Consider the following 13,202-nt stretch of genomic DNA (forward strand, 5'->3'; position numbering starts at 1 on the left):
TTATATTTTTAAAGTTCATCAGAACACAATGTTTATAGAAATTATATAATGATCATAGGAACTACAGCTTATACTGATTAGGATTTGGGAATGTTTGCAAAAAATAGTGTACTGCCCAGAATCACAAGGAAATACATCCCGGATGGCTCTTCCCATGCAGGTAGGTATGACCCAACGAACTTAGAATCCCATTCTACCATGTACTCACCATGTGCATGATCTATAGGCCACAAGCCTGTACCATATGTGCATATAATAGAGAAATAGTTTAGTTGATTTAATTGAATAACACATTTTTCCTTTTTTTGCATCACTTGGAAAAAAGAAGGCATATATTGGAAAGCAAAAACATACATTTGAAGATAAGGAGTTCAAAGTCAAATAGTTAGACAATAAGATATGAACATTTATATTTTCCAGGGAATAAAATAACTTGATAGGAAGTTTTTGTTGGGTACATTACGTTTGTGACAAAGAAATTTGAGGACTGAACCAAAAAACTAAATTGTTTATAATATAGCATAACATAAGTATAATACATTTGTGAATATAAATATAGTGAGCTCACGCAATCACATTAGCATTGTAAAATAATTTATAAGGCAATGGTTGAAGGTTTGTTCAGTTAAATGGGACAAACACAATGCCTACTCATTACTATGAATACAAGGGTAAACTGTTCCACGAAGCTGATGCATAAGCACCATCATAATTCTGAACACAGAAATTGTAAGGCAGGCTGCCCTGAAGTCTAGTTGCTGGGTCACACATAGTGGTGGAGGTTCTTCCTCGGATATGTACACCATACATGCGAGTTTTCAGGGAAGCATGTGTTTACAGCCAACGTTGGCATCAATTGACATCTAAGGCATGTACACCAAGTGGAATTGTCTTCCATTCCACTCAGCCACATCTTGTGACTCATCGACACATATTTCAGTCATTTGAACATTTCGTTTCTGGCTTTCCCTCTCAAGCATTTCCTCATCCTTATATTCCAGTTCATACATGATCCCCCTGAATACCGGCCATAAAATTATAATATTTAAATGTATAATTACATATAAATAAAGATAGATTGTTTATTTGGAAAAGAATTGAGAAGAGACACCAAACTCTATTGAGAAACATATTGTATAGTCAATTATGTATTTTAAAATATGCATTGGTAAGAATTGATAAAATAGCCCATTGTGCAAACACAACAGCATTAGGCACAAAGATACAAAGTAATAATTTGTACATGAAACAACATACTGATCAAAGTTTTGTTTTTGTACATATATGAGGATTTAGCAAAAACATTTGTCAATTATGTAATTATTGAATACATACACGGATGTAGAGAAAAGTAATTTAAAGTAGTTGAAGTACCTTTTTGTGCTGTATGCGTCGTAGTTGGTAGATGAACAAGGCAAAAAGAACGAGTGTTGAAGGACAGAAATAAAATGGACACACACAAAGGCAGGAGAAACTATAATGTTGTCAATGAGAAAAGGTTTGTTGATATTTATTGAGTGCAGAGGCATCTTGCAATTTCCATGGAGGCATGCCAATACATTGCTTACAGCTGACGTTAGTCTACTTCATGCGCTGATGTTGTGATATAGGGCGTAGCATAGTGGCCTGACATGCTGATGTAAAGGCTTGTGTTATGATGTATTGCCGCCTGTGCATTTAAACCTATGCCGATCCATCAACTGATTATCACAAGATTGCGGTTTCAAACGGTTCGCACGTGTAAATATCTGGAATTCTAAGGTAAGATGCATTGAAAGAAAATAATGTAATTGATGGATATGTTATGGGGGGCTGGGCCGTGGACACACGGGCCATCCTCTTCAGTGCAGGGGCCACTCAGCATGATCTTCAAGTACTGTTGTTGCGGGCTGGCTCACAGGCTAGCCCGATGGTTGCTGAGGGCACCCAGCATACAATTACAGTTACCGTCGTCACACAGCTGACACCAGTTGCCGGGGGCTCCGGGCTCGCAATTGGGCTGTCGTTACACAGCTTGACAGTGGCCTGGGGCTCCCAGGTTTCACATGCTTATCTGGGAACACCCAGATCAGTGGTGGCTGCAGTTTCATGGTCACACAGCGTCAGCCTGCAGACCACGGTGGCAGGGCCGTGATCACACGTGTAGGCTCAATAATCAGATACAAGACAGAAGAGCCATTCATGGGGTCTGCTGCCATTCTTGCGTATGTGTCGGCTGAGGCTCCTTTTATTGACAGTGAGTCATGAGGAAGTCATGACACATACTCTTAAAGGGGCAACACAACCACACCACACGATCGCCCTCTAGTAGACACAACGATAACTTGCCCCGTGAAGGGAAGGGGTCTTGCGTCTAGGAAAACAGCGAGGTGAAGGGAGGTATGCCCTAAGATATTCTTGAAACAATCCCTATGTGCACCCCTTATCCACCCATGGAGGTGGAGTAAGCATCACCATCTTTCCATCCAGACAGTTAAGGGGAGGGTTTGGAGGAGGCCTGCCGCTAACTTACCTGTAGAAGGAGGGGATCCCGCGTCAAGGAACCCTGGGAGGTTATGGCAGGCACGCCCTTCGATAATCTAAGAACCACCCCTATGTGCACCCATAGTCCACACCTGGGCCTGGGGTGGCATCACCAACTTGTCCACAGACCACTAGATAGTTAATGAGACATGCCACAACTATGCATAGCCCTTGGAGAGTGACGCACCATGGAACAACTTAATACACAACACAGGCAAGAATGCATAACACAGATGTTCGAAGCAAGGAGGTACAATTGAATAACCCACTAACACAGCCACTAAAATCTTAACTCTCTGCATACTCCTCTCAAACGCAAAACAAAAACAAACATATCTTTCGTGCAGCAATCCGCACCCACTTCACTACACCAACAAAACAAATCAACACACATGCCAACATTCAGACACGCTGGGAGGGAGATTTCCAAAGGGAAATCGGGAGACCAACATTTCCCCATAGGAATGCATTGGGGCTACAGCTATTTCAGGCGGGAGACAGTGAAAAATAGCCCGATTTTTCGCTGAAAAATCAGGAGTCTCCCGCCTAAATCGGGATGGTTGGCATGTATGAATCACACTGAAAAAGTCGTATAACAGCACATGGCGGACTACCGACTCAGAAACCACACCCATGCTCAACAAACGGTGTTAACCGAACTGAAGCTGCCAACAGCACATCATAACTCCCTCTAGCTTTTCCTGCTTTGCCCTACTAATTCATCCTACCCTATTGCCTTTCAGATCCGCCAAAGCACCAGCGGACCACTCCGGTGGTGATAGTGCACGGTGTAAATGTCCTTTAACATTAACATAACAGATATGCTCAAACACACGTCCTGTCAATTGGTTGATTAAAACTTCTGAGAGAACCAGTTCTTTTAGTAATTGGGTCATTCCTGTATATCAACAATGGTATTTTGATTTAGCCCAACATAATGCATATCAAAACTTGAATAATTTCGCTTTTGAAGAATTAGAAAACCATGAACTTGTAGTAACACTATCAAGTACAGCAGATTGAAGCTAGAGAATCCAGCAGACTGCGCTGTAAAAACGTGAATATTTTGTTAACTGCGCGTGTGTAATGTCCATAGCTGTTTCTCGCATGTCAACAGTGGAAGGTAATTAAGTACTATGTAGTTTGAAACCAATTTCCCCACCAGTAGCTACTCATGTAGACGAATAAGTCGGCCATATTGTGTTGGAAAAGTTGTCCCGCATAATGCGATACACATGAAAGATATTTAATAAAATAATGAACGTAATTGAAAATGTACGCCATTTTGTAACTGTGGTTAATTATTTTAATTTGGGAAAGATATAAACTTGAATGTTGTATTATACGAATTTTGTAATTATATTATAGCATTGTCTATCAAGAGAAAGGCAATGCATAATTTATCATTCACATCTGTCTAGAAACGACCTCTTCCAAATGGCAATCATGCTGACATGACACCAAGACCGGCTTTGCGATTGTTATGATTACACTTCCATGTGCCGGCATCGGCGCTTGTACATTCTCCCTCTGCGCAGGCGCAAAGGTGACGTGGTTTTGGCGAGTTCGGAAGTGCGCCTGTGCGGTGCTGATGTTGAAGTGTCTGAGTGACCGAGCGTAAACAAGCGGGTCCGGGAGGGATGCGGAGGCCGTGCGGGTCACACTGAGCCCGTGGAGGAGAGGGCGGAGAGTGACCGCAGCTATGAACTTGGCCAGCCAGAGCTGCGAGACCGGCAACGGGCAGCTGCTGTTCGCAAACTTCAACCAGGACAACACGTAAGGGAGGGCGGTGGGGGAAATCTATATCATGCAAATTGTACAGGTGGTTGATGGTTGTGGGAGACCATCGTTAACTGTAGTGGTGCAAGATGAGTAGATCACGGCTAATCCAGCGATAGTTAAGTGGTGTCAGATAAAAACATGTGCCTGGCAAGAACAGCAGAACAGGTTATCTGGGTCAGCGGAATTGCTAATGGGGGTAATTGCACAGAGAATCATGACAACTATCTCTATTTAGAGGTGAGTGATAATAGTGTCCCAAACATATTGAGGATATATATTTTTGAATTTCCTCTTAAAATACCATTTACTTAAATCTCGAGTGTTCCCAAAATGGGATTTATACATGGATACCCTAGAAACCAGTGTATTTATTGTTTAAAGCGGAGACCTAGCTTGAGAGCAGTGGAGCGCTGTACACAGTTTGACTCACCAGCATTTGTGCTGGCATCTTTAAACATGAGCAAGACTGTCACTTGGAATTAGACCTTGGTCTTGGTCTGGTGTTGTTGAAAATGCCACGTTTTGAGAGTTTTGCGAACTTAGAAATGTGTGGTGCCATTCTGAGCGGACAGACACTAGGATTGAGTTCTGGGTGGTGGGTGCTTGACAAAAGGATTGCCTACAGGTCCTTTCTTTGTGGACGAGTTGTGATTCAAGTTTGTTGGTCGATTTGCTATGCGAGTACCGTGTACCCATTGCTATATGGTGCTTGGTTGCCAGGTATGCTGATGTGCAGTGGATGTTGTGTTCATTCTTAGTATGGCGTAAGGGTGACAACCAGAGCGGAGGCCTGGGGCCAAGTACCCATTTGATAACTGCCTGTGGCTGAGGACCCGGTGGACAGGAGGTTACTGGGGTGGAATACTCATGGGGATATTGTAGGGAAGTGAACATAGGCAGTTTTTTCTTTTGAATTGCTTTGTGAAACCACACCCAATTTTGTCAACTGAAAAAAACCTACTATTTGTGTTTTGTTAATTGTCTTCAGCACGAAAAACCATTTTATAAAATAGATTCCCAAAACAAATATCAATTATTAGTATTTTACGTCCAGCTACTTGGCGGCTGATAATGTTTGGAGGCATTTTATCCTAGAAAATCTATAATGTACTAATTTTCTTCTAAAACTATGTTGGGTGCTCCCATGCAACGCACTCGCCTTGGAAGCAAGAGGATGTGGAGCAACACATGTTTGATCCCCGGGTCCGTGCTTAGAAACCTCTGGGTATTAAGCGTGTTATAAATAACCAATTAAATGATCAAATAAATGCATATATGCCTAACCTGTGCTAAAGAAAATCTTTATTTGAGCCTGCAGGGCAACCCAGGAGTTGGTAATGTTATGGGTCAACCAGCAGTGATAAATGGAGCATGAGCAGGCGATGGTTAATGGGATAGGCATACAGCAGGCGGTATATGAACCAAAGAAAGCCTGCCGGTAACTGGCAAAAGGGCATCCCGTTGGCACTGGTAATTGTGGGAGTTGTCATAAAACGTAGGAACATTTAAAATGTGGGCAATGCCATGGAAAGAGCATAACCAGGATATCTTTAAGAAAGCAGTTTTGTATAGAGCGTATTGTGATGACAATTGTGCAGACACTGCTAAAAGGTATGGAAATCCTTCAATGACATTGAAAGGGTGGATGGCCTCTAAGAATGGAAAGCTGGGCCATCTAAAGACAGATGAGATATTGGGCAACGAGGAGAAGAAAAATGGCAGTAAGTCAACCTTGAAAAGATAACAGTGAGGAACATGATAAATGTGAAATACATGTGAGGCAGCAATGTCCCAGAAGAAGGCAGGTGGAAAGTTGCACTCAGGAAATGATATATGGGGGCACCTAGAATATGGCATATTCGGGCACCCCGGTGGTAGCACCTCAGAAGCACTCAGAATGTTGAAATGCCAATTTCTCAAAATAGCAACATTTGCTAGAGGGAACCAGAAGGCAAAATATGGGACATCGTGGGCAGGCAAATGTGATGCTTGGGGTGGGAAACTAAAGTAGAGCATATTGACGGCATCACAAAGGTGACAAATGTCTCTCAGAAGATGGTAAATTGTGGGTGGCACACAGGAGACAGCACATGGGAAGGCAGCTAGATAGTGGCTTATGATGAGCCATGTAGGTGAAGACCTAAACTTGCCAAACAAGAGATGGTAAGGACAAATGTTTGCTGCCACCTAGAGGAGAACTACGAAGGGAATATTAAAATAGGGTAAACCAAGGCATAAAATAAGCAGTGTCGCTGAGCAAATTGCCAAGCAATTCTGTAGGTTTGCTAATTAAATTGGCATTTGTGTAGCAAAGCGAGCTATTTAAGTTACACTGTAAATGAAAGCACAGCTCACCCTGCATTCCTCTCTTGCATTCAGAGCTCTCGCCACCCTCTTTTCTGTTCACTGCAAGTTCCAAAGGGCTACTGGAGAGAGAGTGCAGCAGTAATCATCCCCTTCACTCATGTGCCAAAAGGCCTGTGTGGGAGTGCTATGCACATTTTTCTTTTTCAAATTATTGCAAACCAGAAATAATCGGGATAATACTGTTATTAAGATAACTGTATCCTGTCTGCCAAAGACCAGTATATGTTAGTTATTTTTAAAAAGGCTTTCAATTCCTTTTCTAAAAATGTAATAGGTCACATAATGCATAATTACAGTATTGATACTGTAAACCACTGCATTGTCTCCATGCTTTAGAGTCAAGTGTATCTAAATCTCAGTGTCAACTAGATTTCATTTTGTTGGGGAAGAAGCATCATATTGACCAGTGAACACTTTTTTGAAAATGCACATGACCACGCAGACAAATGCTTTGATGGCAAACCTAGTCCCGTGGCCTGCTGGTTACATACATCTTGCAACTGGTGCTCAACCCATGAGCTGATCCCATACTCTTTGTCTTTCTTACCATGTTGCTTTATACTCGCTAACCCTGAAAGTGAAATGGCAGCAAACTACAATATTCTGCCTAGTTTGCACAGTTCTCTGCCTGCTACGCCATCCACTCTGCTTAGTCTTTTACATAATGAATACACAAAGCTAACTTGATATTTACTTAAAGTAGCGATCAATAGTTTCATCCAGTCTGGCCTCCAGAGCTCACTTAGGTCTATGATAAGGATTGCATTATATATTTGCACCTGCAGTAGAGAGAGCTGGTCAAACTGTTTTCAGAGCCTTTTTTTATCATATCTATTTATTTGTGTCCATTCATGTAGCTAACCTTTTTACAGACACTCATCCAGGGCTTGCAAAGTATTTTCATCCACTCGCATAGTCGACTAGATTTTAAGAAGGGCCAGTACCATTGCAGGAGATGGTTTAAACGTTACTTTGTTTGCAGTAAATGTCAAATAAAAGCTTTACTGTGCATGGTTGTCCTCTGGGTGGCATCAGTCTGCCAAACTAAAGTGGGATTGTGGTGGCATTTACCATTTTGCAGAAAGTGCATTCAAATTTGTTGTCGTCCATTGCCCATGGGTCTAGTTCTTGTCTCTTCAGTCGAGTGGGTAAACTAAGTTACTCAACTTGCAGGTCTAGTGGAATTTTAAAGAACTTGCAAGACCCGACTTATCTCACGGTCTTACTTCAGAGGTACACAAAACTGCTGTGTTGTTGCTAATTTTATATCTTGGGTACAAGTATCTTTGGGTGGCATTAAAAACATTAGTACAACAATGCTAATCAAATGGGTTTGTTTGCTAATCAAGAACAATTTTATTAGCAAACTCTGCTAATCAAATTTTGAAAACTAATTTATGCCTTGGTAAACCCTGGAAGTGTGCATTTGATTAGATTTTGTTTTTGGTTGGGGCTCACTGTAAGTATGTGAAAGGGGCGCCCTGGAGTTGGGACTACGGTGGCATTTGGCTGTAACTTTGATATTCTGAAGCATCCAGCATGCAGTCCCTTGAATCTAATAATTGTTTGTAGTAGCAATATGTACTGTCAGCTTATTTTATTTATTTATAGTGCAGGTTTCGGGGCACAAAAACACAAACACAGGACAAGAGAAAGACAGGACCTTAAAGGGACAGCGAGAGAATCAGTAGTGGAAGCCTTGTGAGACAGGCTTTCAATAAAGCGGCTTAGGACCCCCTGAGATCTTAAATCCAAAGGAAGAGAATACCAAATTTTTGTCGCTTGAACGAGGAAAGATCTTCCCATGCTGTTTGCCAGTTTAAATGTCGGTATCGTAGCCATAGCTAGTGTGTAGGACCTCAGTGCTCGAGTAGGTTTGTACATGGGCACAAGGTTCTTAATATAGCGAGGAGCATTGCCATTAGTGACATGAAACCTTTGAGGATTTCTGCAGCATTGTGGATATTGGCCCCCTCTTAAGCGGTTTCCCTGTGCTGCGTTTGCCTAGGTAGGTTAACATGTGGCATTAGGGTAAATCACAAAATAGCTCTGTTTACTGGAAAACCTGTTCTTTATACAGGACTGAACCGTCTTTAGGCCATTTGAAACACTTTTAACAATTACAGGCTGGATTGGTTGTATATTTGAAATGCAAATTGTTAATGTTTCTTTAAATGGGCCAAATGTTTGATTTCCATTTTGCCAACATTTTCTGTATTTTTTTTTGTTTTTTAATGGGGTTCCCATCATCCATGTGCCTGCCTTCCCTTTCCCCAGCTTTTCTTTTCATACCAACCATACATGCCTATTGTCAGTATAGAAATCCACCAAAACGGGGTTCCAAAAATTAGGGTTCTCACTTTCAAATTTGATTCCAAGCCAGCAGAATTGCATTAAAATCTTATCAAAACACAAACAAATTTCACCCAAAGTTGATTACCAAATCTAGCTACTTTGTGCTCTATCGCGAGTGGGCGGTATCCCTGTGGTCAATTTGCCAGGATACCGTCCAACGCAATTAGCGTTACGGGAGCGAGCAAGTCTCCATTTATTTTGAGTCCATGGGACTCAATTGGGCATTTTCGGCATAATTACTTTGGCAGTAATTGTGCCGCAAATGGGCAGAAAGTCGGCACATTCACCTCCAGCTTACAGCTGGAGGTGAATGCCCCGAGTATCCCCCAACTCGGGATTGTGTGGAGTGGTAATGCGCCAGTAATACCGTTATGGCCACATTTTTACTGCTCCGCCCAACTCCTCCATGAGGTTCTTTGTCAGCAGTAGGATAAATGGGCATTTGGGCAGTAGCCATGCAGTTTAGGTCCTTCACAAACCCTTTAAAAAAGCTGGGGGATTATAGTAAAACCTGTGGAAACCCACATTCATTTGCATCAACACTGACAGCCCAATGCCAGGCTAGGCAGGTGTACATTTGGTTTATAATGAAAGATCATGGCTTATTTGTATTGAACAGCCTGTTGCTGTATGTTGGCACAAAGTAAAACCCACGTTCCTTTTGTAAGATTCCAAGGTGCCTATGCCTAGTAGTGTCCCAGTGGCTCCCTCTTGGCCCTCTCTGACCCTGATTGTAAGCTCCATGTAAAATAAGAAAAGTTGTGTGATGAAACAACGCTTTTCTTATTTGCTATTTGGCACAAATATGAGAAGTGTCGTTCTCGGAATCAGGCTCTGTGCGCTCGCTCTGAGTCTGCTAGAGGATTGTAATTGGTTTATTCAGCACTTATACAGGTGGAGTGCTTCAAAGCGCTTCATGGTGGGAAGGGATCAGGGTAGTACACTAATCATTCTTAGGCCTTGTTTCTGAATGATCTAATAGAAAAACTAGCATACTTGGCCTGACAGCATTTCTCCTACTGCAAGTGCATGAAGTGTTACAGCTGTGACCAAGCTAGGGAGGTGGGACAAAAAGAAAGGTGGGCGGCAGGACATTTACTAGTCCTCGTACATTTAGGTCATGCATGCGTACAGACGGAGGTTAGAGGAAGGAGGGGGGGGGACAAACTCGTCCAGTACAACAGGGCCCTGGGTTAAGTCCAGAGAGGTTGCCCCGCTCAGGAGCGTAAGCTGAAAGTGCAGTAATTCTGAACATAGTGCAGTGGCCCTGAGGCAAGTGCAAAAGACTGGCGGTGGAGCCTGGGACCGGTAAGGTTCTGGAGGTGAACCAGGTAACCAGTCAGCAAAAACTGAATAGAGTTAGGGGGGAGAAGGAGGAAGGAAGGTGGAGAGAGAACAAAAATGGGGTTAGCGGGGGAGAGGGAGAGAGGAGGAAGGTCTTAAGGAGTTTCCGGAACTTAAGGTGCTCTGGCTCAAGACTAAGAGAGGCAGGGAGGCTGTTCCAGAGTGAGGCACCTGCAGAGGATAAAGATCTACCCCCAAATCTCTTGTTTGTGAAAGCGGCTCAGCCGCAGAGAGTTGGAGGAGGATGAGCGGAGGACTCTAGAGGGAGAGTATTTAGGAAGAGAGTTTTGTAGATGTTGCGGCCCCAAGCCCCAGAAAGTCTTGTGGATCATGCAGAGGCTCTTAAACTTGATCCGGGCAGCCACGGGGAGCCAGGATAATTCTTGTGGTTCTGTTCTGGATGAGTTGTGAAGGACGGAGAGTAGAAGTAGGAAGATGAGAAAGAGGCTGTTGCAGTAGTCCAGCCTAGGGAGAACTGGGGTTCTCGAAGTGGTGAGCCTCTGGGCGAAAGTGAGAAAAGGTAGAATACTTCTGAGGAGGTGCAGTTAGTAGTGGGACTTTGTGGAGATGTCTGAGATTTCAGAAGAGAAGGAGTGTGTGGAGTCGAAGATGACCCCTAGATTTTTGTCATGGTCATGAAGCCAGGGGCACAGGCATGCAGGTGTCACTTGCACAGGAGACCTGGGTGGACACTGTCCTGGCGCCTTTGGCGCCAGGCTTGTGAGCAAAAGTAAACAAAAACATCAATTTAACACCAAAAAGCTTTTATTATGGACATAGCACTTCAGATGCATTAACCTTGAACGTTCCATCCATTAAGCAGGATGCATTAACCTTGAACATTCCATCCATTAAGCAGCCCCAAGAGTATTCTTGGGTGTGGCTGCTAATAGATTGCCTTTGCAAGTGTTCACTCTCGGAGTGGCAGTGTGTGGCTGGTAAAACGGCCCTAACGGGCGTGCCCACGATCTCAGCTATATAAGCTGCCCCGATCCTCAAGACAGACGCTTCCTGTTATTCTGCACTTGCAAGCAGCGTAACGCTCCTTGTCGCCTGAGATCAGTCTTACCTTTTGAAGATCCTGCTTCCTGCCAGCATACTTACCGACTGGGGGAAGCTGTTCTTACCTGTACATCTCTTCGGCGAACCAAGTATTCATCTTTACACTTTCCGGAACGCCGAAATCTACACCTTGGCACCGTAGCACGTCACGCTCCATCGTTGACAGCAGCACCTGCAAGGAAAAACCGAAGACAAGGTTAGACATCGAAAAAACAGTCAGATTACGGTTGTGCTTCGCCATACTTTGCGCTTTTCCTTAAACCATCATTTACCTGCTGTCGAACATTGCGGTAGCACCCATCTTCCATCCGACCGCGTCTCGCGTCTCATAGCTGCATTGAGGCCGCATTTCCATCTAAGGGAAGAAAACCAAAGAGAGACATTATTGCGGGCATAAATAGGAGCAACATATAAAGACATTAAACAGAACAAACAGCATCACAAGAGCTCAAGAAATTCTTACTAATCATAAGAAGAAGCATAGTCGCAGCTTGACTGGACTAATCCTTATCAGGAATCTGTGAAGGAACTAGATCCCATTCGACGCGCCCTGCCAGCAGTAGCAGGACGGAGAGCTTATCTTCCATAATTCACAGGTGAGATTTACGGCCCGGCGTATGCTCACAGAAACCGTACTTTGGCGTGAAGAGTTCGATAGGTAAAAAAATCACAGATTGGCACACTCACTCCACGCAGGAGCAGTATCACCACATACCACCGCTGACGGCTTTTGTACTGAGGGAGAGGCCTGAAGGGGGTGATTCAAGTTTAGGGAGGGCTGCAACCGTGCCCCAACGCCTCCGCAGAGACCAGGTGAGCGTAACAATTTTTTGCCTCATTGGTAGTTGGGGCGCAGGGCTGAGGGGGAGCGGCCAATGTGAAAGTGAGAAAGCGGGAACAGAGGTCCCAATGAGGACAATTTCTGTCTTACTGGCATTCAGACAGAGATTGTTAGCATCCCACCAAGACTGAATTACAGATAGACAGCCGGGGATGAGCGAGGAGGAGGCTGAGGGTATCGTGAAAGAGAACTGCGTGTCATCCGCATAGCACTGACGTTAGTGGTAAAGGTAGAGATCCTGTGGGCCAAGGGGGCCATGTAGATGTTGAAGAACTAGGGGGGGATAGGTTAGATCCCTGGGGACACCACAAGTAGAGTGATGGGTTCTTTCTCTCCTAAGTTCCACCTGGGAGGGGCCGTCAGTGAGAAAGGAGTCGAGCCAATGCCAGGGCCTGATCTGTGATGCCCAGGGTATCACTGAGACGGGTGATGAGGATGTTGTGGTTAACTGTATTGAAAGCAGAAGAGAGGTTGAGAAGAATGAGGGCAGAGGGAGAGTTAGAGTCAAGATTTTAGAGCAGGTCTTCACAGGTGTTAAGAAGAGCAGTTTCTGTGCCTCTGGGTGCTCTAAAGCCAGACTGATGGTCATGGAGACAACCAAAAGATTCAGTGTGGAGGGTAATTTGAGTGAAAGTCACTTCTCCAGGAGTTTTCCCAGGAAAGGGGTGATGGAGGTTAGTTTGCCGGAATAGACGGCTCGGCCGAGGGTTTTTTATTTTAGCAGAGGATGCACAGGAGAGTGCTTGAGAGGAGAGGGGAAAAACTACAGTGGTGAAAGAGAGGTTGACCAAGGCTAGCACAAGGGTGTCAGTCTTGTCCTTGATGGTTTTGGAGGGGCTGTGAGCCACCGGTTTGGAAGGGGCTTTCACTGACTGGACTTGTCTAGTTACATCATCCGGTGTGACAGGGGAGAGGGAGGAGTGAAGAG

The 13,202-nt window shown here is 44.0% G+C and overlaps 1 protein-coding gene across 4 annotated transcripts in view; it reads left to right on the top strand.

Annotated features, from left to right (window-relative positions):
• The first annotated feature begins 4,068 nt into the window (after positions 1-4,068).
• Positions 4,069-13,202, top strand: part of WIPI2 (WD repeat domain, phosphoinositide interacting 2) — a 619,932-nt gene continuing 610,798 nt past the window's right edge. For 2 of the 4 annotated variants that reach the window (XR_011302182.1, XM_069645521.1), the window contains exon 1: positions 4,071-4,299. Coding sequence is in view for 3 of the 4 variants with exons in the window: in XM_069645521.1 (XP_069501622.1) it covers positions 4,226-4,299 (74 nt within the window). In the remaining variant the exon portion in view is untranslated. Of the gene's footprint in view, positions 4,300-13,202 lie in introns of all 4 variants that reach the window. The other 2 variants (XM_069645520.1, XM_069645519.1) reach the window with 2 other exon arrangements.

This window comes from Ambystoma mexicanum, chromosome 2p (assembly GCF_040938575.1).
Source record: "Ambystoma mexicanum isolate Mex_15411 chromosome 2p, UKY_AmexF1_1, whole genome shotgun sequence".
Lineage (NCBI taxonomy): Eukaryota > Metazoa > Chordata > Amphibia > Caudata > Ambystomatidae > Ambystoma > Ambystoma mexicanum.